Here is a 25,716-nt window from a genome sequence, read left to right on the forward strand (position 1 = left end):
TTTGATTCCAACTGCACAAATTCAGTAAAGAGAAGGAAAGATAGAAGAGTGTAAATTTTCTGAAAAAGTAAGAGAGAATGGGACTCAGAGCAAAGATAAGGATGGACTTTAGCAAGAAGGCAGGACAACTCTCCTTCATTACAGTATGAAGGAAATAAAATAGGATGGGTAAGGATGCTAGTAAGCTTGGAGATACAGTGGTAAGAAATGATATGTTTTCGGGGCGCCTGGGTGGTGCAGTCGGTTAAGCGTCCGACTTCAGCCAGGTCACGATCTCGCGGTCCGTGAGTTCGAGCCCCGCGTCGGGCTCTGGGCTGATGGCTCAGAGCCTGGAGCCTGTTTCCGATTCTGTGTCTCCTTCTCTCTCTGCCCCTCCCCCGTTCATGCTCTGTCTCTCTCTGTCCCAAAAATAAATAAACGTTGAAAAAAAAAAATATTAAAAAAAAAAAGAAATGATATGTTTTCTATAATGAGGACTACTTTCTCTATGGAATAAAAGATGAGAAAGGAAAGAGATTTTAAAAGGGAAGAGAAAATTTAAAACCATTTACAGTGAGTGGAAGAATATACTGATGTGAAAAATATAGGGGGACTGCTGGGTTTTAAGGGCCCACTTTTGAGTAGTATCTGTAATTTTAAAATGGAACTCATAATCCCTTTCCATCACATTGCTTTTTAAAATAAGTATTCGTTGGGGTGCCTGGATGGCTCAGTCGGTTGAGCGTCCAACTCTTGATTTCGGCTTACATCATGATCTCACAGTTCATGAGATTGAGCCCCACATCGGGGTTCTCTGCTTAGGATTCTCTCCTCTCTCTGCCTCTGCCCCACTTGCATGCATGCACATTCATTTCTCTCTCTCTCTCTCTCTCTCTCCCCCTTGAAATAAATGAATAAACATTTATTTTTTTTTATTTTTTTTTTTAATTTTTTTTTTCAACGTTTATTTATTTTGGGGACAGAGAGAGACAGAGCATGAACGCGGGAGGGGCAGAGAGAGAGGGAGACACAGAATCGGAAACAGGCTCCAGGCTCTGAGCCATCAGCCCAGAGCCCGACGCGGGGCTCGAACTCACTGACCGCGAGATCGTGACCTGGCTGGAGTCGGGCGCTTACCGACTGCGCCACCCAGGCGCCCCAATGAATAAACATTTAAAAAATAATAATATACACTTTCATTAGTACGGTATTTTTGTTCCCTTTAAGTTTCAAGGAGATAAAAAATAAAAATTTGCTCTAATTAAAAGCAGCTGAGACTATCCAGACGCACATCTTGCATACTATGCTTCATTTAAGCTCAGTAGGAATTGATGTTTAATAATTACATAATCTCTCAGAACTTTCAGAATTTTTGTTTTTAAAATGACTGAAATTTTTCTGCCTTGGCAATAAACAATATAAATTTACCAACTATACAGAATAAACTTTAGATACATTTTTTTAAAGGCTGTACAGAGGGGCGCATGGGTGGCTCAGTTGGTTGGATGTCTGACTCTTGATTTCGGTTTTGGTCATAATCTCAGGGTCGTGGAATCAAGCCCCATGTTGGACCCTGCACTGGTCGTGGAGCCTGTTTACTATTCTCTCTCTCACTCTCCCTTTGCCCCAACCTCCCCCCACGCACACACTCTCTCTCTAAAAAATAAAGCAAATTAAAAACAATTAAAGGCTGTGCACAGAAGTGATTTTAAGATTTTATTTTTAAGTAATCTCTATACCCAACATGGGGTTCAAACTCACAACCTTGAGATCAAGAGTCATATGCTCCACCAACTTGTAACTGTCTAAGCCATATATGTTTCTAAAAAGTTTAAAATTGCACAATTACCATATTTAATATAACTTTAGTAATCAGGGCAGAAATTAAGATGATATAGAAGTGAAAAATTAGGCTCTCAGCCTTAATTTCTATCAATTTACACTGAAATTCTCAGTATATGTTGATGCCTGGAATTGCCTCATTATACCACAATATAATGGTACTACAGTGCAAATTTATATAGTTATATATTTCACAACAAAAACATTATGAACCACTCCTAAGTGTGTGTGCGTGTGTGTGTGTGTGCAAAAATTGAAAAGAGGCACTCAAACAAGTACCATACATGAATATTCATAGCAATATCATTCACAATAGCCAAAAGTTAAAAACAACTCAAATGTCCATCAATAGATGAATGGATAAACAAAATGTGGTATATACAGAATATTACTTGGCCATAAAAAGGGATGGGATTAAGTACTAATACATGCTGTAAAATGAATGAACCTCAAAAATACTATGCTTGGGGCACCTGGGTGGGTCAATCAGTTAAGCATCTGTTGATTTCCACTCAGGTCATGATCTCATGGTTGTGGGATCGAGCCCCACGATGGGCTCCTTGCTGAATGTGGAGTCGGCTTGGGATTCTCCCTTTCCTTCTCTCTCTGCTCCTCCCCTACTCATGCTCCCGTGAGCACACGCAGGCTCTCTCAAAATAAATGAGTATTTTAAGAATAGGGGGGCGCGGGTGGCTCAGTTGGTTAACCATCTGAATTCAGCTCAGGTCATGATCTTGTGGTTCACAGGTTTGAGCCCAGCATGAGGCTCTGTGCTGACAGCTCAGAGCCTGGAGCCTCCTTCGGATTCTGTGTCTCCCTCGCTCTCTGCCCCTCCCCCACTTGTACTCTGTGTGTGTGTGTGTCTCTCTCTCTCTAAAAATTAATAAAATGTTTTAAAAGTTTTTTTTAATATTTTAAATATATACTATGTTTAATATAAGTGAATGAAGCCAGAAACAAAAGGCCATATATTGCATAATTCCACTTATATGAACTATATAGACTAGGTAAATTCAAAGAGACAGAAAGCAAATTGGTGGATGTCAGGTATTAGGTGGGTAGGGATAGAGACAAACTGTTTAATGAGTACAGGGTTACTTTGAGGGGTGATGAAAACGTTTTGGAACTAGATCAAGGTAATGAATGCACAACACTGTGAATGTACTAAACACTACTGAACTGTATACTTTAAAATGATTGGTTTTCGGGGCCCCTGGGTGGCTCAGTCGGTTAGGCATCTGACTTCAGCTCATGATCTCAGTTTGTGAGTTTGAGCCCCCATCTGGCTCTGTGTTCACAGCTCAGAGCCTGGAGCCTGCTTTGGATTCAATGTCTCCCTCTCTCTCTCTGCCCTCCCCCACGCACTCTCTCTTTCTCTCTCGAAAATAAACATTAAAAAAATTTTTTTTAAATACATAAATAAAATGGTTAGTTTTCTATTATATGGATTATACCTCAATAAAAAGATTCTTGCTTGGGAGCTCCCCTCTACTTGTTATGTGAGATGGTCCTTGATTTATGAATTGCTTAATAAAGCCAATTAAATTCTCAAAAAAGAAAAAAATCCATCATGAAGCAAATAATATAGCTGTATCTAATTAACTTACAGCAGGAATCACTAACAAAATTAGCTATAAATTAAAAATATATTAACTATAAAAATATCTATGTTGGGGTGCCTGGGTGGCTTGGTCGGTTGAGCGTCCGGCTTCAGCTAAGGTCATGATCTCACGGTTTGTGGGTTCGAGCCCCGCATCAGGCTCTGTGCTGACAGCTTAGAGCCTGGAGCCTACTTCAAATTCTGTGTCTCACTCTCTCTCTGCTCCTCCCAGCTCATGTGTGTCTCTCTCTCTCTCCTTCAAAAATAAAGAAAGAAACATTAAAAAAAAATTTTTTTAATTATATATATATGTATATATATATATATATATATATATATATACACACACACATATACACACATACATTAGCTATCTTAAAACCCTCTACTCCTTTCTGTCACCAATAAATTTTAATAACTGACATTATCTTTTTTCTCCACATATAAAAGTTATGCAATGGACTTAATAATAAGCCTTTATCTTCTAGGGGTACATATACTAAAATATTTATGGATGAAATGATATGCAAAAGATAGGCTTTAAAATAATGGTAGGGAAATTTAAGAGGAACACAGATGAGACTGGCCATGAGTTAGTAATTGTTAAGGGTGGGTGATGAACATAGGAGGATTTATAATACTATTCTCTCCATTTTTTTAGTATGTTTGAAATTTTCCATGATGAATTTTTAATTACTGTGTTATTAGTAAAATAAGACTTAAAATTAGTTTATTTACACTTTAAGCTATATTTGAAATAGCCCTACCAATATTCTTTAACCAACATAAATCACAATTCTGCCAACATTTGCTCAAGTTGCTAAAACATAGATACATATCAAAAAATTACAATCTATCTGATAACAAATACACATTATCTTCCTTAGGATGTTTTGTTTTGCTTTCCGATTTTCTTCACAAACATCAGTTCACTACAAACCATTTCCAAGAAAATTTCATTTTGTATATAGAGAAAATTAGTAGATCCAAGGTTAACGTATCTATTTCAGTTGACACAGAGCAATGACCCTAGAAAACTTCAAGTCTCCTTTCTAAGGAATTAATGTTTACTGTTAACATGATCAGATCAGTTATTTCCTTTAAAAATAAAATCCAGGGAGGGAGGGGGGATGGTCTAAATGGGTAAGGGGCATTAAGGAATCTGCTCCTGAAATCATTGTTGCACTATATGCTAACTAATTTGGATGTAAATTTAAAAAATAAAATTAAAATAAATAAAAAATAAAATAAAATCCAGGGGCTCTTGCCTGGCTCAGTCCACAGAGCATGCTACTCTTGATCTCATGGTCATGAGTTTGAGCCCCATGTTGGGTGTAGAGACTATAAACAAACAAATTTTAACGGCTTTTAATTATTTTAATTAAAAAAAATATTTATTTTGAGAGAGCGAGAGAGCATGCACACAAGGGAGGAGAGATGGGCAGAAAGAGAAGGAGAGAGAGAAAGAGAGAGAATCTTAAGCAGACTCCATGCTCAGTGCAGAGCCCTACTCAGGGCTCAAACCCATGACCCTGGGATCACAACCTGAGCTGAAATCAAGAGTCGGACACTCAACCGAGCCACCCAAGCACCCCGATAAATAAACTATAAATACATAGAAATAAAACCCAATAATTGCTATTTTCCAAATATCTTCTCAATGCTGTCATTTTTTCAAAATCCCTTATTTTGTAGTATAGTGTCTTACTAAACATTAAGGACTAAAAAGTTTCTGGTTCTGGGGTTTGACTACTATTTCTTCTAAAATCAAACCATAATTTCAATGGAGATCACGATCAACACAAAGACATCAGAAAAAATATACAGCTCCCCCCAAATTCAAACTTTTTAAATTTATTTTTTTTTAGTAGTCCCTACACTCAATGTAGGGCTCAAACCCACAACTCCGAGATGAAGACTAACATCATGAGTCACATGCTCTTCCAAATGAGCCAGCCCTGCACCCCTCAAACTTTTTTAATGCCCTTAAATTAGCATTTAACTACTATTTTAACCTTACTTTTCATACCAACATGAAATTTTTATGGAATTACATCTACATAAACTCCTAATGTTTGATTCAACCTCTTCTCCCAATTTTAGTGCTCTTCCTTTCTGGCTAATATATTTCCTGTCTGTTAACTCACAAATGTCGTAGGACAAAATTCCTAGGACAAATTTCACTCAAGATAAATAGGGTTTATCTAAACAACAACAACCCCTGATCAGACCCCCATATGCCCAAATACCTTTCTTCTACTACAAGGAGTAATAGCATTCTTTAGCTATCAGAACCAACCAGAGGAAGCAGAAGCACACAGGAGGAATTAGAAAAGTACCCTCATCCTAAGGGATTATTTTAACAATTTTCTAAAAAACCATGTCCAAAAGATATAACCATGGTAAAACTCAGGATTCTAAACAGAACAGGTCTAGATCAAAGCACTACAGGTAAAGTTCTTATTAGCATTAAAGTTACGAAAGGAAAAAGGAGAGAGGACACTTGTTTTAATACAAACCTTTTTTTTTTTTTTAAAGTAGGCTCCACACCCAGCACAGAGCCCATCACAGGGGTTGAACTCAAGACTCTAAGAACAATACCTGAGCTGAGATCGAGTCAGAAACTCAACTGACTAAGCCACCCAGACGCCACTAATACAAACTTTTAAATATCACACAGCCATAAAAAATAGTCCATATTCTTGAGAGTATTAATTAAAAACTGATATAATATTCTATCTTTATGACTGGACTTTCCTAAGACCTAATACAGAAGGTCAGATCCTGTTTCATAGCAGCATTAATAAACATGTTGTAAAAAATTCTTTTAATAAATAAATAAACATGTTGTGGCATGATATAGCTCAATCTAACAATTAACTGAGGATCTTGCACAAAATTATGAAAAGCCCTGTTCTGTTTTACTTTAAATATAAATGTCCTAACATCAGTTTCACATGTACATCATTCAATATTTGTATATACTGCGAAATGATCACCACAATAAATCTAGGCAACATCCATCACCACAAGCTGTAATTTTTTTTCTTGTGGTGAGAATTTTTAAGAGCTATTCTCTCAGCAACTTTCAAATGCAAAATACTGTATTATCAACTACAGTCACCACACCGTACGCTATTACTAAAACCCTGTTTAATTCATATAGATTTCCAACCTGTATCTCTAATGTTGCTAGCCACTGCTGTACTCAAAATGCAAAGTGAAATTCTAAGAATTCTACCATTTCCAATCAATCCTAATCTCAATCTCCTGAAACTAGTTTGTGTGTAAATCATTAAAAACCACAATCTTTCAAGACTTGTTTGTTAATTTCTACTAATTATTCCACAAATTTTCTTATCACAATTGCAAAGCTGAACCAGAATTTAAATAACAGGCAAGGATGCATAGAAAGGAAAAGGATCCACTAAGCTCAATGAAAAGCGAGCCTATGATTCCTATAATTCAACACTTCAAGTGTCAAAGCTACCATCCTTTGGTGATGAAATCAAGCCTCCAAATTATTAACACACCTGTTCTTATATTTGCAACGTGGAGCTCAAAAGGAACAATGGAAAATAGTTGTTAGGTCCCTAGTTTGCCCAATAAGAGTCTATTTATCCCATGACATCTCTGAATTAGTCTCTGAGTTCTAGACTCACTCAAGTCTAGAGACAGTGTGATATGGAAAGAACCTAGCCTATGAAGTCTCTCAGAGTTAGGCAGAAACCCTGACAGCCAATTACTAACTGTATGATCAAACAAAACTCACTTAACTTTCCTGACTCATAATTTCCTCGTCTATAAGAGAATACTGCCTATCATGGAGAGCTTTTATAAGGATTAAAGATAATACAAATCAGGGTACCAGGATGGTTCAGTAGGTTAAGCGTCCGACTCATGGTTTCCACTCAGGTCATGATCTCACGGTTCGTGAGTTTGAGCTCCGCATCAGGCTCCATGCTGACAGTGAGGAACCTGCTGGAGATTCTTTTTCTCTCTTTCTCTCTTTCTCTCTCTCTCTCTCTCTCTGCCCTGCCCCGCTCACGTACTCACTCTCTCAAAATAAACTTTTAAAATAAATTTAAAAATGTTTTTAAAAAGATAATATAAATCAACCAGTAAAGGCTGTGACACAATAAGTACTCAATAAATAGAAACAATTATATTACTCTCTTCACACCAGCTTTTTATCCTCTCTGCTGAGGTAAGCACCCCATTCAGTCAGTATTCATTAAAAGGAACTTAGGATACAGAATCAGAAAATCTGGGTTTGATTCCAGACCCTATGTAACACAAGAACAGAACTTTAGGCTAGGTATTTGATTCTGAACTGCAGATTGATCATCTGTTTGAGAAAGAAAGAAAGAATCATAGAATTATTGCAACTGACATTATTTTTAAACTAGCATACAGTGTGCAGTATCAGAAATGTTAGCTTTTATCTACTCCAAAGTATTCCTGCTCAAAAATTACCTGCCTTCCAAGATCAAATGTGCATGAGCAATGAGCATAAGTCAACCTCATGTGGAAAGGAAAACAAGGTAAAAACTAAGTAGCTCACTAATCATATCCCCTTCATACTCACAGACTTTAGAATATACTTGTTAATCCAAATGTAGCTCTTGTTGGGGGAATTCCAGGCAGAAAAATTAAATTAACAAATTAAGTTGTATGGAAGACTTTTACGGCCTTACCCAATCCAGCAATCTGCACGCCGAGAAACCTTAAGCAGCTTCTACTCCTTTTCACTAGCTTATTACCTTCCTATTCCCCATAATAGTGCCCATGACAAAGGCAATACGGACCCTAACATAGAGCAAAGGGAAATGGCCAGATGAATTAAGTGTGTTCAAGTTGACGAGCGACTGTCCTTGACACAACCCACCAGAAAAATTCAAAGACAGAAAAACGCAAAGAGTTTTCTTCATATCTATATAAAAACCACTTTCTATTTTGAGTATCATTTCCCAACAGCAATTTCAAAAGGCCCATCCTTTTTACAATAATGGACTCTCTTGAGAAGTTATGCTATTAATAAAACAATTTAATAATTAAAGTCAACAGGACCCAAAGAGCTAATAAAGTACTCTAGGCTCAACTGCACTACAGCCAAAAGAACTCGTCAGCTAAACCACTCACCTGAACTGAACTGTACTTCCGAACTGCAGGACAACAAAATGAAAATTGAACTCTCAGGATAAAAAACACTCAGGCAATAAATTAACTCACCTTGGGTATAAAAAAATTCTCAAAACACAAGTGAGCGTGTATACTTTCCCTGGGAGGTGGTATGTTTACATAAGATGCTGGTTATAACCCAATCAGGGTCACAGAAAGGGAAAGATCTCCAAAGACACCTAAATGGATGTCTAGCACTATTTGTACCCTATTCACAGCACCAAAGTTAGCAGCACAGCATGTCACAAAGACAGCTACTACATCAACTTCCACAGTCTTCACCATCTTCTCAGCCTGTCCGAGCCTGACCCTGTCTGAGCATCTCAGGAAGGCAGCTAGCTAGTAGCCTGCAACATACTGCCCAAAGTTTCAAGGCTGCTAAGACTACGTGTGAATTTCATCCCCCCCCCCCCCAAAAGGTACCTCACTGGTATCAAGTTTAGGACCACCAAAAACAACTTGGGGCCACTAGCAGTGACTCTTGGCACCATGGAACTAGCAAGTTTAAAAAAGACTGCAGAAGAAATAATACGACTTATCTAACTAGCAATACTACCAACGAAGTTTAAAAAGTGCTTCAGAGTTACGTGATGGTGACAGAAGGGGAAGAGGAAAGGGGTCACAGAGGAAAAATAAATAAATTAAAAAATAAAAGCCTACGGCACACAACTACCTGAAAAAACAGTAGTCAACAGACAAGTTAAAACACGTTTGTATTTGCCAACACATAGCAGTTACCACACCATATATTTGTCAGATTTCCCAACATGCAAAACAAAAGTAGCCACCCCTTTATGAAGTACTTATTTACCGACTTCTACAAAGAAATGACTTCTCTGGATTCCGGGCAAATTAACTTCCTGTGCTTTGCGTTTGACTTTCAAAATCTTTAGAACCTTCAGCAAACTGAGATTCACCTCAATTTTTAGGCTTTTCGGGTTAAGTTGAATAAAAGTTGTATATTTTAATATCGATAAACTATAACTTTTCTATTTCAAAACTGTATCTGCATTTCTTTAGATTTTAGAGTTTTTTAAAAGACTAACTACAAAGTTTACAAAAGCAAGTAATACAGTAGACATGGTGGGCATTCAACAAGTTTATTTATAACTCCTAAAGTAAAAGCTTGAAAAAGTTTATGAGATAAATTCCTACTGGTGCTGAAGATACAATGTTACTAATACCGAAATTGAGAATTATTCAAAATATCCTGAAAACAGTATCTCCTTCTAAAAATAAAGAAAAGCATTTGCCAACACAGAAACTGTTGGTTCTTAAAAATGATAATCACATGGGGGGCATAAATACTTTGGTTCTGAATTACAATAACCCTAATCATTCAAAGTACGTTTGGGTTATGCCTTAAACTAGCAAGCGAATTTTTGATGCCATTATATTGATACAAAGGACTCTGCTGGTTATCTGCTTCTATAGCAAACTGTTGGTTTACCCATTTAAAGATCTACAAACCAAACTACAACATAAATCACTTTCAATCATTAAAATAAAAACAAACGAAAATCTGTCATAAATAAGACCCCAAGAATCTCCTAATAAATTTACAATAACACTTTGCATTACGATTCTAAGACTAAATATATTCGGTAATCCACTTGGATTCATATTCTGTGCATTTACTTTGGTCGGAAAAAGAGAAACCTCAGAAAACGCAACCGGCGGTTACACCATTCTATTTTAAGTTACTTATAAAGCCAACAGTTCAAGAACTTTTGGGGAAGAGAGAGTAAGACATTTTTCCAAGTAGTTAAGAATAATTTACGTTTTATAATAACGACAATCATAACAACCTCTAGAATACCTTATAGTGGGATGGAAGTGAAAATGAGGAGAGGGGGGAAAACCCGACATGAAAACGGACAGCCAGGCAAATTCACAAACCTTAAATTAAAGGAATTTTGAGATTAACTTCTCTTATACGCCTTCCCTCACTTCCCACCCGTTTCCTCCTCTCCTCGGGGAGGTCTGTGTAATGTGACTCATGACAAATTTTTTAAAAAATAAATAAATAAAAGACACACCCTCTGGGTTAAACTGACATAATCGCCCCCACCCCGCCCTCCCCCGACACACACCCCGCTTTTCCTCCCCCTTCTGCTGCTCCTCCCCGCGCCTCGCCCCTGCCCTTTCCTCTCTCTCCGTCCTAGACCCCTCTTCGGACGGAGAGGCAGCTGGCTCTCCCGGACAGAAGCCCGGCGAATAGAAGGCTGCCGAAGGAGGGGGGGGGGGGGGGGAGGGGGCAGCGCGACCCGGGGGGCCCAGCCCGAAAAGAGGCGGACAGCAGGGGGACGCCGGGCTGCGGCGGCGGCGAGCTCCGGGCTCCCTCGCCCATTTTCTCTCTCCCCTTCTATCGGTTTCAACCACCACAGCCACTTCCTGTATCTCAGCCCGACTCCCACAGCCTGGCCACTGGCTCTCCCCGGCTGGGGGCTGGGGCTGGGGCTGGGGTTGGGGTTGGGGTTGAGGCTGAGGCTGAGGCAGCCGCTGAGGTTAGGGCAGTTCCCCACCCCGCCCAGTGGGCTGGTCACTCGGGCGACAGGCGGCGGATCCTCGGCCCGGCCGGCCAGCGCCCGTCCGCCCGCCCGCGCTCCTCACCTGTATGTAGTTGTTTTCACAGTAGTCCGCCACCCGGGTCAGATTCTGGTAACTCTCTATCAGCGCCCTCTTGCCAGACGGGATCTCCTCCTCTAGTAACATCTGCAGCTCTGCCATTTTCCACCCCTCTGCATCGCTTCCTCTCGCGTTAAAGAGACAGAGGCAGCAAGGTCCGCGGAGGCGCCGAGCACCTCACAGCCCGGATACAAACCGCCTACCGCCCTCCCGCCTGGTATTGTGGGACGGCACCTCCTCCTCTTCCTCCTCACTCTCTCCACCCCGCTCCACCCACTTCGCGCAGCCGCCTCAAACACGTTCTCTCGCGAGCCTTCCTGTCTTTCCCTCCTCCTCCCCGCGACCACGAGATTTTTTTTTTTCTTTGGCATGGTCTTCTGGGAATTGTAGTCTGTCACAGCCTAAGCGCTTCATGAAAAGCGCATGCGTGTAGGGGAGCCTCCGAAAAAAGAACGGGGAGGAACGTAAATGAAAACCCAGGGAAGGGACTTAAATGCAAAGTTTCCTGACAACTCCGGCAGAGGGCGCCACAGGGTGATTCTAGAAAATAAAATCCTTTCCTCAAGAAAGTTGAGAAAGTTGGCAGAATTTTGTTGATTAAGAAATGTTAGTGAACCAGAGACACCAGTTCTGATATAGGATTAAAAAGGGTTAGAATATGAAGAGAGCCAAATCTTTACTTCCTTTTTTTTTTCCAGATATAAGGCAACTCTGGCTTTACTTTCTAACCTTCCTCCAAAATTTAGCAAACATTTATTAATCGACAGCGCTGCACCAAGCAATGTACTAAACATTGGGGGTATGAGTTAAACAAGTATACTCCCTACTGTAAAGACTCACAATTTAAAAATAAATACACATGGGGCGCCTGGGTGACTCAGTCGGCTGAGCGTCGACTTCAGCTCAGGTCATGATCTCCAGGTCTGTGAGTTCGAGCCTCGCGTCGGGCTCTGTGGTGGCAGCTCAGAGCCTGGAGCCTATTTCAGATTCCGTGTCTCCCTTTCTCTGCCCCTCCCCCGCTCATGCTCTGTCTCTCTCCCTCTCTGTCAAAAACAAATAAACATGAAAAATTTTTTTAAATAAATAAATACACATAATTTCAACAGTATCCTGTGCCAATCGCTTTTTCTCTGCCTCTTCATTGCAAGTATCTCCCTACATTTTTGAAGTTACGGAAGCGTTTCTACGTTGGGTAAAATCATTTTGTTATCTTTATCAACTGCTTTGTAATAGTGTAAAAGGCCCTGTATTTCAAGCTTTTCATTTCAACAAGAATATGCTTTTGATTTAAATGAGTTGTCCAAAGTGTTGTCAAAGGCCAAAGAGGAAACTAATTTAAAGATCATACAAAACTCCAATTTTCAGCTCTCCACTAGGTCATTCCCAATCACAACAACTATAGGAATAATAACATGACTCCATTAAATTTTTTAAAAATTGGCCCATCAATAGGTATTTATTGAATATTATCTTTACTAAGGGCCATAAAATGTCCAAACTGTAAAAGGAAAAACTTAAGTCTCCTACGTGAAAGAGAGAACTACTCCCAGCCACCAGATTCCCAATCGAAGATTCCCAGGTCGATAAATCAATAAATGGCTTACTCTCCATAATTATCTGGAATAGACATAATAGTCTTTCTTTAATAATTTCATTAATCCAGATATTTTATACAAGCTACTGAAAGGTGATATATTCTTTTTTTTAATGCTTATTTATTTTTGAAGAGGAGAGGGGCAGAGAGAGAAAGAAAGAATCTCAAGCAGGCTGGCACTGTCAGTGCAGAGCCCGATGTGAACCTCGAACCCACAAACAGTGAGATCATGACTTGAGCTTAAATCAAGAGTCTGGCACTTAACCAACTAAGCCACACAGGCGCCCCCCAAATACGGAAATTTCAGCTTACAAAGGTGAAGAGATTTTAACAGGGACACCTGGGTGGCTCAGTAGGTTGAACGCCCGACTTCGGCTCAAGTCATGATCTCGCAGTCTGTGAGTTCCAGCCCCCCATCGGGCTCTGTGCATACAGCTCAGAGCCTGGAGCCTGTTTCTGTTTCTGTGTCTCCCTCTTGCTCTCTGCCCCTCCCCTGCCCATGCGCTCTCTCTCTCTCTCTCTGTCAAAAATAAATAAACATTAAAAAAAAAAAAAAAGAAATACTGAAATTTCCTTGGTTATCATTGGCTTTATAAAAAATTCAAAAATAAAAAAAATTTTAATAAAATAAAATGAAAAATAAATTTAAAAACAAAATTAAAAGTTTTATAAAACTAAATATGATACAAGGACCCCTAATTGATTTCATGACCCCACAGTTTGAAAACCGTTTTTCCCTCCACTAAACTAAGCAAATATGACTCTATATCATAAGCATGTTACTATCATAAATTTACATTAAGTTATATATATTACAAAGTCACAGTTATTAACAGATAAGCCAGAAAAAAATATATACGCAAAGATTCAATAGAATAAAATTTAGCAGAAGTAAAGAATCTAAATTTCTGTGCCAGAACAGCTTACCTTGTACAACCCTATTCAAAATCCTAACAGCTTTGTAAAAATTGACAAGGTGATTCTAAAATCTATCTAGAACTGCAAAGACCCAAGTATAGCCAAGACAAAACTAAAGTAGAAGAATCACACTACCAAATTTCAAGTTTTATTATAAAGCTACAGAAATTAAGACAGTGTGGGCTTGATGTAAGAATAGACAACTCTTTGCAACAGATACCAACATATACAGAAAGTGGATTAATGACAAAAATGCCAATGCAATTCAAGGAGGGAAAGAATTCTATTTTCCCAGTACCTGTGGTAGAGCCATTGGATATTTGTGGGGTATTTTTTTTAATGAACATTGACCCTACTTCACACCATACTCCAAAATTTATTCAGGATATATCATAGGTCCAAATGTAAAAGGTAATGCAATAAAGCTTCTGAAAGAAAACATAGAATAACTTCACAAGCATGGGGTAGGCAAATGTTAACCAGTATACAATAAGCACTAAAAAATAAAGAAAAAAATTTGATAAGTTGCTTTTTAATAAAGTGAAAAGGTAAGCCATTGCATTCATTTCCAATGTTTATGTGACAAATTACAACAAATTTAGTGACTTAAAGCAACACTAATCTATAATCGTTGTAGCCCTGGAGGTCAAAGTCACAGTCAACTAAAATTAAGGTGTTAATGGGGCTTTGTTCCTTTTGGAGACTCCAGAGAATACATTTCCTTGCCTTTTCCATGTCTAGAAGCTACCTGCATTCCTTGGCTCATGGTCCCTTCTTCAATCTTCAACTCAGAAAAAAGCATCATCAAATCTCCCTCTGACTTTGCTTCTATAGAAAGATCTCCTCCTTTCGGACTCTGACCATCATCCTCTTATAAGGACCCTGTGAATACATACATCCCAGGGTATAGGTAATCTAGGATAATCTCCCCAGCTCAAGATCCTTAACCTGATTATGTTTGCAAAGTCCCCTTTGCCATGTGAGGTAACACACTCATAGTTTCCAGGGATTAGGACACAGACATCTATGGAAGTCCATTAATCAGCCTACTATAGCCATTATTAAAGTTAAAACACTCTGCTCATTAAAAAATAGTATTAAGAAAGTGAAGGGGTGCCTAAGTGGCTCAGTCGGTTGAATGTCCGACTTCAGCTCAGTTCATGATCCCTCAGTTTGTGGGTTCAAGCCCCACATCAGACTCTGTGTTGACAGCTCAGAGCCTGGGGCTTGCTTCAGATTCTATGTCTCCCTCTCTCTCTGCCCCTCCCCTGCTGATGCTCTATCTCTCCCTCCCTCCCTCCCTCAAAAATGAACAAACATTCAAAAAAAATTTTTTTTGAAGAAAGTGAAAAGATAAGCCACAACATAAACGTTTGACAAAGGACTCATACAGAGAATATAACTTCTAAAAATTCCCCCAAGTCAATTTAAAAAAAGACAAGCCAATAAAAAATGGACAAAAGAAGACAACTACATTTCACAAATGGCCAATAAATATATGGTAAAAAGGTATGCAACTCATTATCCATCAAGTAAATGAAAATTAAAGCCATAATAAGATAATACTCCACTCCACCTGGCTGGAGTATAAATTTTAAAAGACTACACTACACACCCATTAGAATAGCTAAAATTAAAAAAAAAAAAAAAATCCTGAGGGGCCTGGGTGGCTTACTTGGTTGAGCATCTAACTAGTGATTTGGGCTCAGGTCAGGATCTCAGTTTGTGAGATGGAACCCAACATCAGGCTCCTCACTAACAGAGTGGGGCCTTTTTGGAATTCTGTCTCCTCTCTGTCCCTCCCCAGTCTCTAAATAAATAAATAAACGAACAAACATTAAAAAAAAAAATCCTGACAAAAGCAAGTGCTAGTGAGAATGTAGAGTAATTGGACTGTCATATGTTATTGGCTGCAAACTGCTACAGCCACTTTGGAAAGCAGTGTAGCACTTTCTTATAAAGCCAAACATATACCTAGTATATAACTTCATAATCCTACTCGTAGGTATCTACCCAAGAGAAATGAAAATTTATGTTCACACAAGAACCACGATGTGAATGTTTATGGTAGCTGTATAAAAGCTGGGAATGACTCAAATGTCCTTCAAACAGCTATGGATAAACAAACAATAGAATACTATTCAGCAACAAAATATAATGTAATGTAATGTAGCGTAACACAAAATCATGGATGGATCTCAAATGCAATTTGCTAAGCAAAAGAAGACAGACACAGGGGCGCCTGGGTGGCCCAGTAGGTTGGGCGTCACCTTGATCTTGGCTCAGGTCATGGTCTTGTGGTTCATGGGATCGAGCTCCGAATAGGGGAGCCTGCTGGGGATTATTTTTCTCTCTCTGCCCCTCCCCCTCTCATACACACACTTCCTCTCTCCCTCAAAGTAAATAAGCATTTAAAAAAAATTTTTTTTAAGAAAACAGATACACATATGACTACATCTTGTACTATTCCATTTATATGAAATTTTAAAAATGGCAAAGCTCCAGTGATAGAAATCAGATCAAGCTTTGCCAGAGACCAGACTCCAAACAGACACAAGTAAACTTTTAGAGGTGATGGAAATCTCCTAGATCATGATTGTAGTGAGGCTTACATGACTAAATGCACTTCTCAAACTTTATTGAATTGCACACTTAAAATCCGTGAGTTTTACTGTAACTAAATTATATCTAACTGAAACTGACCCGAAAAAGTACAGGCAGATGAAAAATCCCTTGCTTCAAATATTAAAGAAGGAAAAAATTACATATTTTTGCTTGTTTTGATATGATAAAAAATGATACAACCCCCCCAAAAAAAGAGGAGACAACTTTCTTTTCCAAGTTACAAAGGTGACTAAACAGCTAAGAATTAACATTAAAAATTGCAAGTAGACATGGTGACACTAAATTATGAACATCATGAAACCTTTCGAGTCCAGCTGCTCTCCCAAAATGTGCACCTTTAAACAATTTACTGATTTAGCATTTTTCTGTGGGTTTTGTTCAAATAAATTAAAATGAAATTTCTCCCAAAGAAATCCCAACAGAATAAAGAATAAAAGTGTTTCTATTAAACTAAATGATGTATACTGAGGCTCAAGCAGAAAATCATGGATATCTAGTCAAGATAATCATTTTGGTAATGGAAAACAGTTTGTAACTGCAAATTCTGCAGATGTGCCTGGGGATAAATTGAAATTTCATATATTCAACTTTGAAATAGCAGATTGCTGATGATCATAAAGACCTTAGTTCAGAAGGATTAGGGGTGTCCCAGAAAATAATAATTTTGACTATCTGGGTACAAGATTGCTTCCCTTGTTATCTGGGACACAAGTGACACTGCATACCTAATGAATCTCAGACTTCTGAAAAGTTAATGCACTATATTGTATCTCAGGATACTAAATTGGAAGTGTGTGGTCAACAAACCAGAATATAGACTAGAAATGTGGTATAATGGAAAGAAACAAGGAGTCAAGGCAACCAGGGTCCTCCCCCCAATTCCCTGCTGTCCTCATCCACCACCACTATGTGACATGATCATGTTCTCTACCAAAAAGAAGGGGGGAGGATGTATTAGTCTGCTCAGGCTACCAAAACAAAATACCACACATTGAGTGGCTTAAACGACAGAATTTTATTTTCTCAAAGTTCTGGAGGCAAGAAATCAAAGTGTCAGCAGGTGTGGTTTCTCCGAAAGCCCCTCTCCTTAGCTTGTAGATGGTCATCTTCTATGTCCTCATATAGGGCCTTTTCCCTGGTGTCTATATCCTAATGTTGTCTTTTGGTAAGGACACCAGTCATGTTAGATTAGGGTCATGTCCTCTGACCTCATTTCACCTTAATTACCTATTTAAAGGCCCATCTCCAAATATATTCACACTCTAAGGTACTTGAGGTTTTGACTTCAATATATGATATGAATTTTGCAGGGGACACAATTTAGTCCATTACAGGACATTCTAGGATTAACTGACATTCTAGGAGTCTTCAACCCTCAATTATTACCTCTCTTTGGCTTCTTGTCAAATTAACGATACCATCCAGGAATCCCCAGAGAAGGAGGGTTAATGGAATGATCTGTTCAAACGGTTTAGCAAGGCCCACAGAAGACAAGAGAATTTCAGGATATAGAAGGAATTGTAAACTCTCCTTCAAATTTTATTATAATTGGTTGTGGAAATCCTTTAATGTAGAGTCATATTTGTAGCAGGCCAGACCTATAGGCTAGTATTCAAGCAAGTGTGATTATTCCTTTAACGGGGGGGGGGGGGTGGGGGGGGTGGGGGAGATCTCCCTCAGACACGTTAAGTCAAGCCATCACAAAATGCCAATGTTGTTTTAGTGGGGAACAAGCTGTTATCATGAAATAATTAAAAATTAACAGTGGCTAAAAATGCAAAGTGTCTGGAGTCCTACAGGAAAAAATATAGTTTTTAAGTGAAATCTCATGTTGTTTTTTCTTCTTTTCCAGAAGCTGCGATATTTCTAGCATGGCTTGAATGAATTAATCACTTGTTAATTTTGGAAGCTGCTGAATCAACACATCCTCCTCCACCTCCCATTTTCCACCTCAGTAAGATGCTGCAGACATTTGTGACAATCAGAACTGTTTTGGGAACAGTTGACCTCACCAGCAATAACAAGTATCTCATTCTTTGAACTTCGCAGTGAACTAGCTAGTAATGGCCCTACCCTGAACTTTGTCCCTCCAACCCTTCCAAGGGTTTTATAAATCCCGTAGTGTAGGAAATACCTAGGGGAATTTCTCTTTCCCTGACAAATGAACAAAATAATAATTTAAAAGTTCTAAAGACAGATGACAACCCATGTAAAGTTAGATTTCCTTAGTTGGAAGTTACAGAAAACAAAACCCAAGGTAGCATAAGAAGGAAAAAGACAAAAGGGGAAAATGGAAAAAGAAGAAAATATTTTTTTAATGTTTATTTATTTCTGACAGGGAGAGAGACAGAGCATGAATGGGAGAGGGGCAGAGAGACAGAGGGAGAGAGAATCAGAAGCAGGCTCTACACTCTGAGCTGTCAGCAACGAGCCCGACACGGGGCTCAAACTCACAGACTGCGAGATCATGACCTGAGCCGAAGTCGGACGCTCAACCGACTGAGCCACCCAGGCGCCCCAAGAAGAAAATATTTTCATTATGGAAAATCAGGCTCACTCACAGAACTCAAAACTACAAATGCAATCAGTCATTTAGAAGGCCATCAGGAACCCATGCAGCATTCTCATTTAGCACCCTGTTTTCTTTGCAAAGGTTTTGTTTTGTTTTGTTTTGCTTTTGCTACCCTTTCTAAATGGTGGAAAGCATGGCAAATTTGGGCACCCAAGTTTTTCATCTCCACCATTCCAGAACCCCATCCTCAGTTCAAATCCCTAAGTTCCAAACTCATATTCCTCAAAAAGAAAATCTGAGTAGTCCAACTGGAATTGGCTCTTGTTTCCAATCATTAGCTTTGGCAATGGAGACATGTCCAAACAGCTATTAGCATAATTATTTGAACACCCTGAGATTGGTGATCTCTCTTCCAGAGAAAGTAGTAATCAAAGAAAATAATAGCTAAAAGTGTTCACTACAACTGGGAGAAATTTTGCAATACATATACATGTAGCCCTGGGTGCTATCCAAGACTACCATGTGCAGCATGGTGCAAGAACATCTGGGTTTCTACCCAGGATTTGATGCTGTTCCTGTTTGTTGTTGTCATTTGGTTTTTGGTTTAATAATTTTTCTGAGCTAATTCTGTAATGTCTGTATTCTTTGTCATTTGTGGCCACCGAAGTATCTACTCGGTGTCTCAGTGTCTCCTGGGTACATGCACAACTCTGCATATATTTGTGGTATTCTAGATTTCCAAAAATAGGAGCACCTGGGTGGCTCAGTCAGTTAGGCGTCAGACTTGGGCTCAGGTCATGATCTCACAGTTTGTGGGTTTGAGCCCCATGTCACGCTCTGTGCTGACAGCTCAGAGCCTGCAGTCTCCTTCAGATTTTGTGTCTCCCTCTCTCTGCCCCTCCCTGACTCGCGTTCTCTCTCTCAAAGATAAATAAACATTAACAAAAATTAGATTTCCAAAAATACATGTTGCTGCTTTTCAAAACTCTCTCTGGACATTTCATTCTCCAGATTTTCCTTTTATGTTTTTGATTCAACCTTTTATTTGCCCCAAATGTTATTGCTGCCACAGCCATTGCAATGGCATTCTCTCTCTCTCTCTCAAAAATAAACATTAAAAAAAAAAAAAATAAAAACAAACCAAAAAAACCCCCCAAACTCCACAACTGATTGGTGTTTGATAAATGACTTGAGGCTAGGATTGTTGGTGCCAGTGAGTTCCAAGTCAAGTGAAAGATAAGCCCTGAGAATGGGGTTTTTCCAGGGAGCTGCCAGCAAGGTCAAATAGTGATAATTCTCTGGGGACCAGACTTTCGGGGAATTTCCCCACCTGTTCTTCCCCCTCAAGAGGCTGCTAGGATGATGCTTTTCAAAGAACTATGACTGTAAGACAGTTCCTTTTCAAGTCTACTGCAGAGCCAGAAAGAGAGGAGTGTAAAGAAGACAAGCTCAAACACTACAAAGCTTGCTGTTCTTACTTGGATTCAGCTGTTTTCCTGAATCAATTCTCCTTCATTTCCAGAGTTAATTAAAAAAAAATTTTTTTTAACATTTATTCATTTTTGAGAGACAAGAAAGAGACAGAGTGCAAGCTGGGGTGGGGCAGAGAGAGAGGGAGACACAGAATCCAAAGCAGGCTCCAGGCTCTGAGCTGTCAGCACAGAGCCTGATGTGGAGCTTGAACTCAAGAACCGAGAGATCATTACCTGAGCTGAAGATGGACGCTTAACCACCTGAGCCACCCAGGCGCCTCCCAGAGTTAATTTTTAATAGTTATAATTTCCAGAGTTTAGGTAAAAGTTATTTTTTTAAAGTTTTGCTGGTGTTCTCATTGCTTTTATGTAGGAGCAGGTTTTGAAGGCTCATATTCTGCTGTTTTGGAAGTACCTTCCTTCGTTTGTTTTAAATATAACCTTAACTGGAGCATCTGGGTGGCTCAGTTGGTTAAGCATCGAACTACGGCTCAGGTCGCGATCTCACGGTTTGTGGGTTCAAGCCCCATGTCGGAGTCTGTGCTGACAGCTCAGAGCCTGGAGCCTGCTTCCAATTCTGTGTCTCCCTCTCTCTCTACCCCTTCCCTGCAACTTCCTGAAAAAAATGTGAAGGAAAATTGCAGTTACTTTTGGTCATTTTCAGCACTTAGCACATTAGCAGCTACCCATCCCCCACCTCCTGCCACATGGCAGGCAGGCAGATGTGTAGGTATTCCTAGAGCAGCCTGAATACGGCTTGTGGGTGTCAGAATGGGCAAAAAAAAAAACCTCTCCTCCAAATACAGGGATTAGGAGATCTCTAATCTCTTCTCTGATTTGATCAGAGAAGTGTAGCACCTCTCTCAATGGTTGCAAGCCCCTCCCCATTGTTTGAAGTTATTACCAGAGACTTTAAAGGACTAGCACCCTACCCTCCACTTCATTTTCAGTTTTTTTATCCCCTTTCCAGAGCCAGATATTAAACATTATGACATTGAAAAACAACTGCAAATATAAGAAAAATTAGAGGTGACCACATGTCCAGAGAAAGGCTCAGAGAAGATCTGGGAAGACATTTAGTTCATACCACAGGCTCATCCTCAGCACAGAGGCACCCTACAACAATCAACAAACAATGACAGTAAGCAAAAAACAATAACAAAAATCAGGAAATCCAGGAGACAAGGGAGAATCTGATATCCAGAGTTATCACATTATTAGATTCAAATACCCAGTATTCAAAAACAACAACAACAAAATCACAAGACATACAAAGAACAGGAAATATGGCCCATTCAATCAAAACAAAATAGCAAATATCACTCATAAAGATCTAATTAATGGCAAATACATTAGACAGACTTTAAAACAACCGATGGATTTTTTATTTTAGACAGAGAGAGCACAAGCAGAGGAGAGAGGCAGAGGGAGAGTGAGAGAGAATCTCAAACAGACTCCAGGCTCAGCACAGACCCCAACGAGAGAGGCTCAATCCAATTCTACAACCCTGGGATCATGACTTGAGCAGAAGTCAAGAGTTAGATGCTGAACTGACTGAGCACCCTTAAAACTACGCAAAGAACTAAAAAAAAAGATGTGGAGAAAGTCAAGAAGGCACTGTGTGAACAAGATGGAAAAAAATCAATAAAGAAATAGAAAATCAGGGTCGCTGGGTGGCTCAGTTGGTTGAGCATCCAACTCTTGGTTTCAGCTCAGGTCATGATCTCGGGGCCCCCATGTAGGGCTCTGCCCTGGCAGCATGGAGCCTGCTTGGGACTCTCTCTCCCTCTCTCTCTGCCCCTCCCCTGCTCACTCTCTCATTCAAAATAAATAAAATAAACTTTAAAAAACAGTGTTAATTTTTTTAAAAAGGAAAGAAATGGAAAATCTAAAAATAAACCAAGAAAAACTGATTTGCATTTCCCTGATGAGATAGTGATGTTAAGCATCACTTAATGTGTTTACTGGCCATTTGCATCTTTTTTAGAGAAATGTCTATTCAAGTCTTTTGCCCATATTAAAGTCTGATTGTTTTTTCTTGTTGAGTTGTCGGAACTAGTATTCTATTTTATTTTTAATGTTTATTTTATTTTTGAGAGAGAGACAGAGACAGAGTGCAAGCAGGGGAGGGGCAGAGAGAGAGAGGGAGACACAGAATCTGAAACAGGCTCCAGTCTCTGAGTTGTCAGTACAGAGCCCAATGTAGGGCTTGAACTCACATACTGCAAGATCATGACCTGAGCCAAATACTAGACACCCCTGGGAACTAGTATTTTAAAAGGAGGCCTTTCAAATCCGGGGGAAAAGATGTATTATTCAGTAAACAATGTAGGGCAATTGGGTAAAATTCTATAAAACATAAAAAACGATTTCATTTTTCATATTTGTTTTTTAAAGGGAAATAAAATATTTGGATAAAAAGTTGACCTTTTATGCACCATAACTAGTCCCTCTACCCACCAAGGTAATCACTAGCATGAATTTAGTGTTTCTCTTTTTATTGAACAATAACTTTACATGCTAAGTTGGTATAATTTATAATTCTATTTTGTGTGTTTTATATATTCTAACAATTGACTTTTTTTTCACTTAACATTATATTCTTGAGACTTCTATGGTCTAATATAGTCTATTTCTTTTTATTGCTATACAGTATTTCATTGTTCCAATGTTCCATATTTCACTATGTATTCTCCGTTTGAAGGTACTTTGGCTGTTTCAAACTGTTTAATACTACAAATTGCTCTCTCATGAATATCCTTATACCTGACTCCATGCACACATGGGTGAAAGTTTTCTAGAGTTTATGCTAGAAAAGGAAATTACTTCATTATTAGGTATGCATATTTTCATTTTTTATAGAAAATACCAAATTGGTCTCCAGTAGGGTATATCAATTTACATTCTCATTAGGAGTGTATGAGAGTTCCATATGTTCATATTCTCACCAGCATTTTATATTATCAGACATAAGATCATTAGCAGGACTGATAAATAAAAAATGGTTTTTCATTGTTGTTTTAATTTGCATTTCTCTGCTATAGAGATTATTTTCTCATTTGTGTTTTTGGCCTTTTATTTCTCCTCTTCTGCTGTGTGCCAGTCTTTTCCCTTACCCATTTTTCTATTGAGTTTTTGTCCTTTGTCCTTCAATTAACTGTAAGAATTCTTTATTCTGTACAAAAGGTTTTTTGCCTATGGAGTACCTAGGTGGCTCAGTCAGTTAAGCCTTCAACTTAGGCTCGGGTCATGATCTCATGGCTTGTGAGTTTGAGTCCTGCATCGGGCTCTGTGCTTACAGCTCAGAGTCTGAAGCCTGTTTGGGATTCTGTCTCGCCCTCTCTCTCTGCCCCTCCTCTACTCATGTAGGGGATTCTCTCCCTCTCTCTCTCTTTCTCCCTCTCAAAATAAATAAGTAAAAAAAAAAAATAGAAATTCCATTTTGCTTCAAGCACCAAAACCCTACAGAAAGACATATTTATATTTTTCTTGGATCAGGAGATTTTGCACAGACCATACAAGGCTGGTGGAGGTGTTCATGATGTTACCAAGGATCCAGGCTCCTCTCTGTCCTGACTTTCACCTCCTTGGTACATGGCTTGCATCACCTGGGACAAGATAGCTGCTATACTTCAATCTATTTCAACAACATTTCAGGAAGAAGACAGATGAGGATAAAAGGCAAAGGCTAAAAAGGGCAAAGGAGCGCTCCAGCTAAATCTTTACCCATTAAAAACCTTTGGGGGCGCCTGGGTGGCTCAGTCAGTTAAGTGTCTAGCTTCAGCTCAGGTCACGATCTCATGGTCCATGAGTTTGAGCCCCACATCAGGCTCTGTGCTGACAGCTCAGAGCCTGGAGCCTGCTTTGGATTCTGTGTCTCCCTCTCTCTCTGCACCTCCCTCGCTCACACTCTGTCTCTCTCTCTCTCTCTCTCTCTCTCTCTCTCTCTCTCTCAAAAATAAACATTTAAAAAATTTTTTTTCAAACCTTCAAAGAAGCACTATTGAGCAACGTCTATTATATACATAAACCAGACCAGTGACACATGGATACCTTTAGCTGTAGGAGAGTCAAGGACATTGAATTTTTGGCTTTTTATAATATCCACAGAGACAAAGGAGAAGAAAGATGGATTTGGAGACTGTATCACTCAACACATGTGTTCAAGTACTCTCTCCAAATCTATAACATGCTTTAATTTTATTTATGTATCTTCTTTCATACCAAAGTTTTCAGTTTGAATGTAGTCAAATGTATGGTTATGTATTGAATGTTTATATCCACCACCCCAAATTAATATAATGACACTCTTTTCTTCAGTGTTACACGATTTGGAGGTGGGACATTTGGGGAAGTAATTAGGTTTAGATTAGGCTGGGACTCTGTTGATGAGATCAGTGCCCTGATATGAAGATGAAGAGAAAGAGATCTCTCTCTCTCTCTTTCTCAAGGAACATATATCACATCAAGGAAAAGACATGTGAGGATACAGCAAAAAGAGAGCCACCTTCAAGCCAGGTAGGGGGTCCTCACCAAGAACCACACTCTATGGCATGTTGGTCTTGGACTTCCCATCTTCTAGAATTATGAGAAGTTACTGTCCACCCAGTTTATAGCATTTAGTTGTTGCAGCCTAAACTTAGAGTGTATCCATATTTTCTTTTTGTAATTCTATTTTGGGGGCTTAACTAATCCTTTCCTTAACACTTAACCATAAACAAGACCAATGTGCTGCACAACTTCAGGGGGCGCTAATTAATATACATTACAGCATGAATGGTGACCCCTGGAGTTGTGTAATGCAGCAGTCCTATTTCTCTTCTAATAACTTTAAAGATGAACTTTACACATTAAATCCTTAATCTGTGTGGAATTTATTATGTGTATATAATAAGGATCTATCTAATTTCTTTGGTTTCTATATAGAGTTTTTCCATTGCTACTTATTAAATAGTTCATACTTTCTCCAATAATTTTTAATTCCTATCTCTGAGTTCTCTATTCTGTCCCACTATAAACTAAATGGCTTTTCTTCCATCAATATCACACACTTACTTATTGCTAATGCTTCTTAAGTATGCCACTTGGCAGGATCAATCTTCTGTGGTAGAGACTGTTGTTTGTTTGCCAAGTTTTCTTTTTCTCTAGAAACTTACCTATACTAAAAATTTTCAGCCATGTTTTTAGAAGTTTATTTATTCATGTTGAGAGAGAGAGAGAGGGACAGAGAGGGAGACAGAGAGAGAAAATTCCAAGTAGGCTCTGCACCATCAGCACAGGGCCTGACATGGGGCTTGCTCTCACAAACTGTGAGATCATAATCTGAGCCAAAATCAAGAGTGGGTTGCTTAACCGACTGAGCCAC

At 39.0% G+C, this 25,716-nt stretch overlaps 1 protein-coding gene across 17 annotated transcripts in view; it reads right to left on the minus strand.

Moving 5' to 3' along the window:
- Nucleotides 1–25,716, minus strand: part of ABI1 (abl interactor 1) — a 146,096-nt gene that overhangs the window by 117,159 nt on the left and 3,221 nt on the right. For 5 of the 17 annotated variants that reach the window (XM_011283641.3, XM_023256460.2, XM_011283640.3 and 2 more), the window contains exon 1: nt 11,216–11,488. The exons of 2 other annotated variants lie outside the window; for them this stretch is intronic. In XM_011283641.3, coding sequence (XP_011281943.1) covers nt 11,216–11,332 — 117 coding nt within the window. In that variant the 5' untranslated portion in view covers nt 11,333–11,488. Of the gene's footprint in view, nt 1–11,215; nt 11,489–25,716 lie in introns of those variants that run through there. 10 more of the 17 variants (XM_011283651.4, XM_011283649.4, XM_011283646.4 and 7 more) reach the window with 3 other exon arrangements.

This window comes from Felis catus, chromosome B4, assembly GCF_018350175.1.
Source record: "Felis catus isolate Fca126 chromosome B4, F.catus_Fca126_mat1.0, whole genome shotgun sequence".
Lineage (NCBI taxonomy): Eukaryota > Metazoa > Chordata > Mammalia > Carnivora > Felidae > Felis > Felis catus.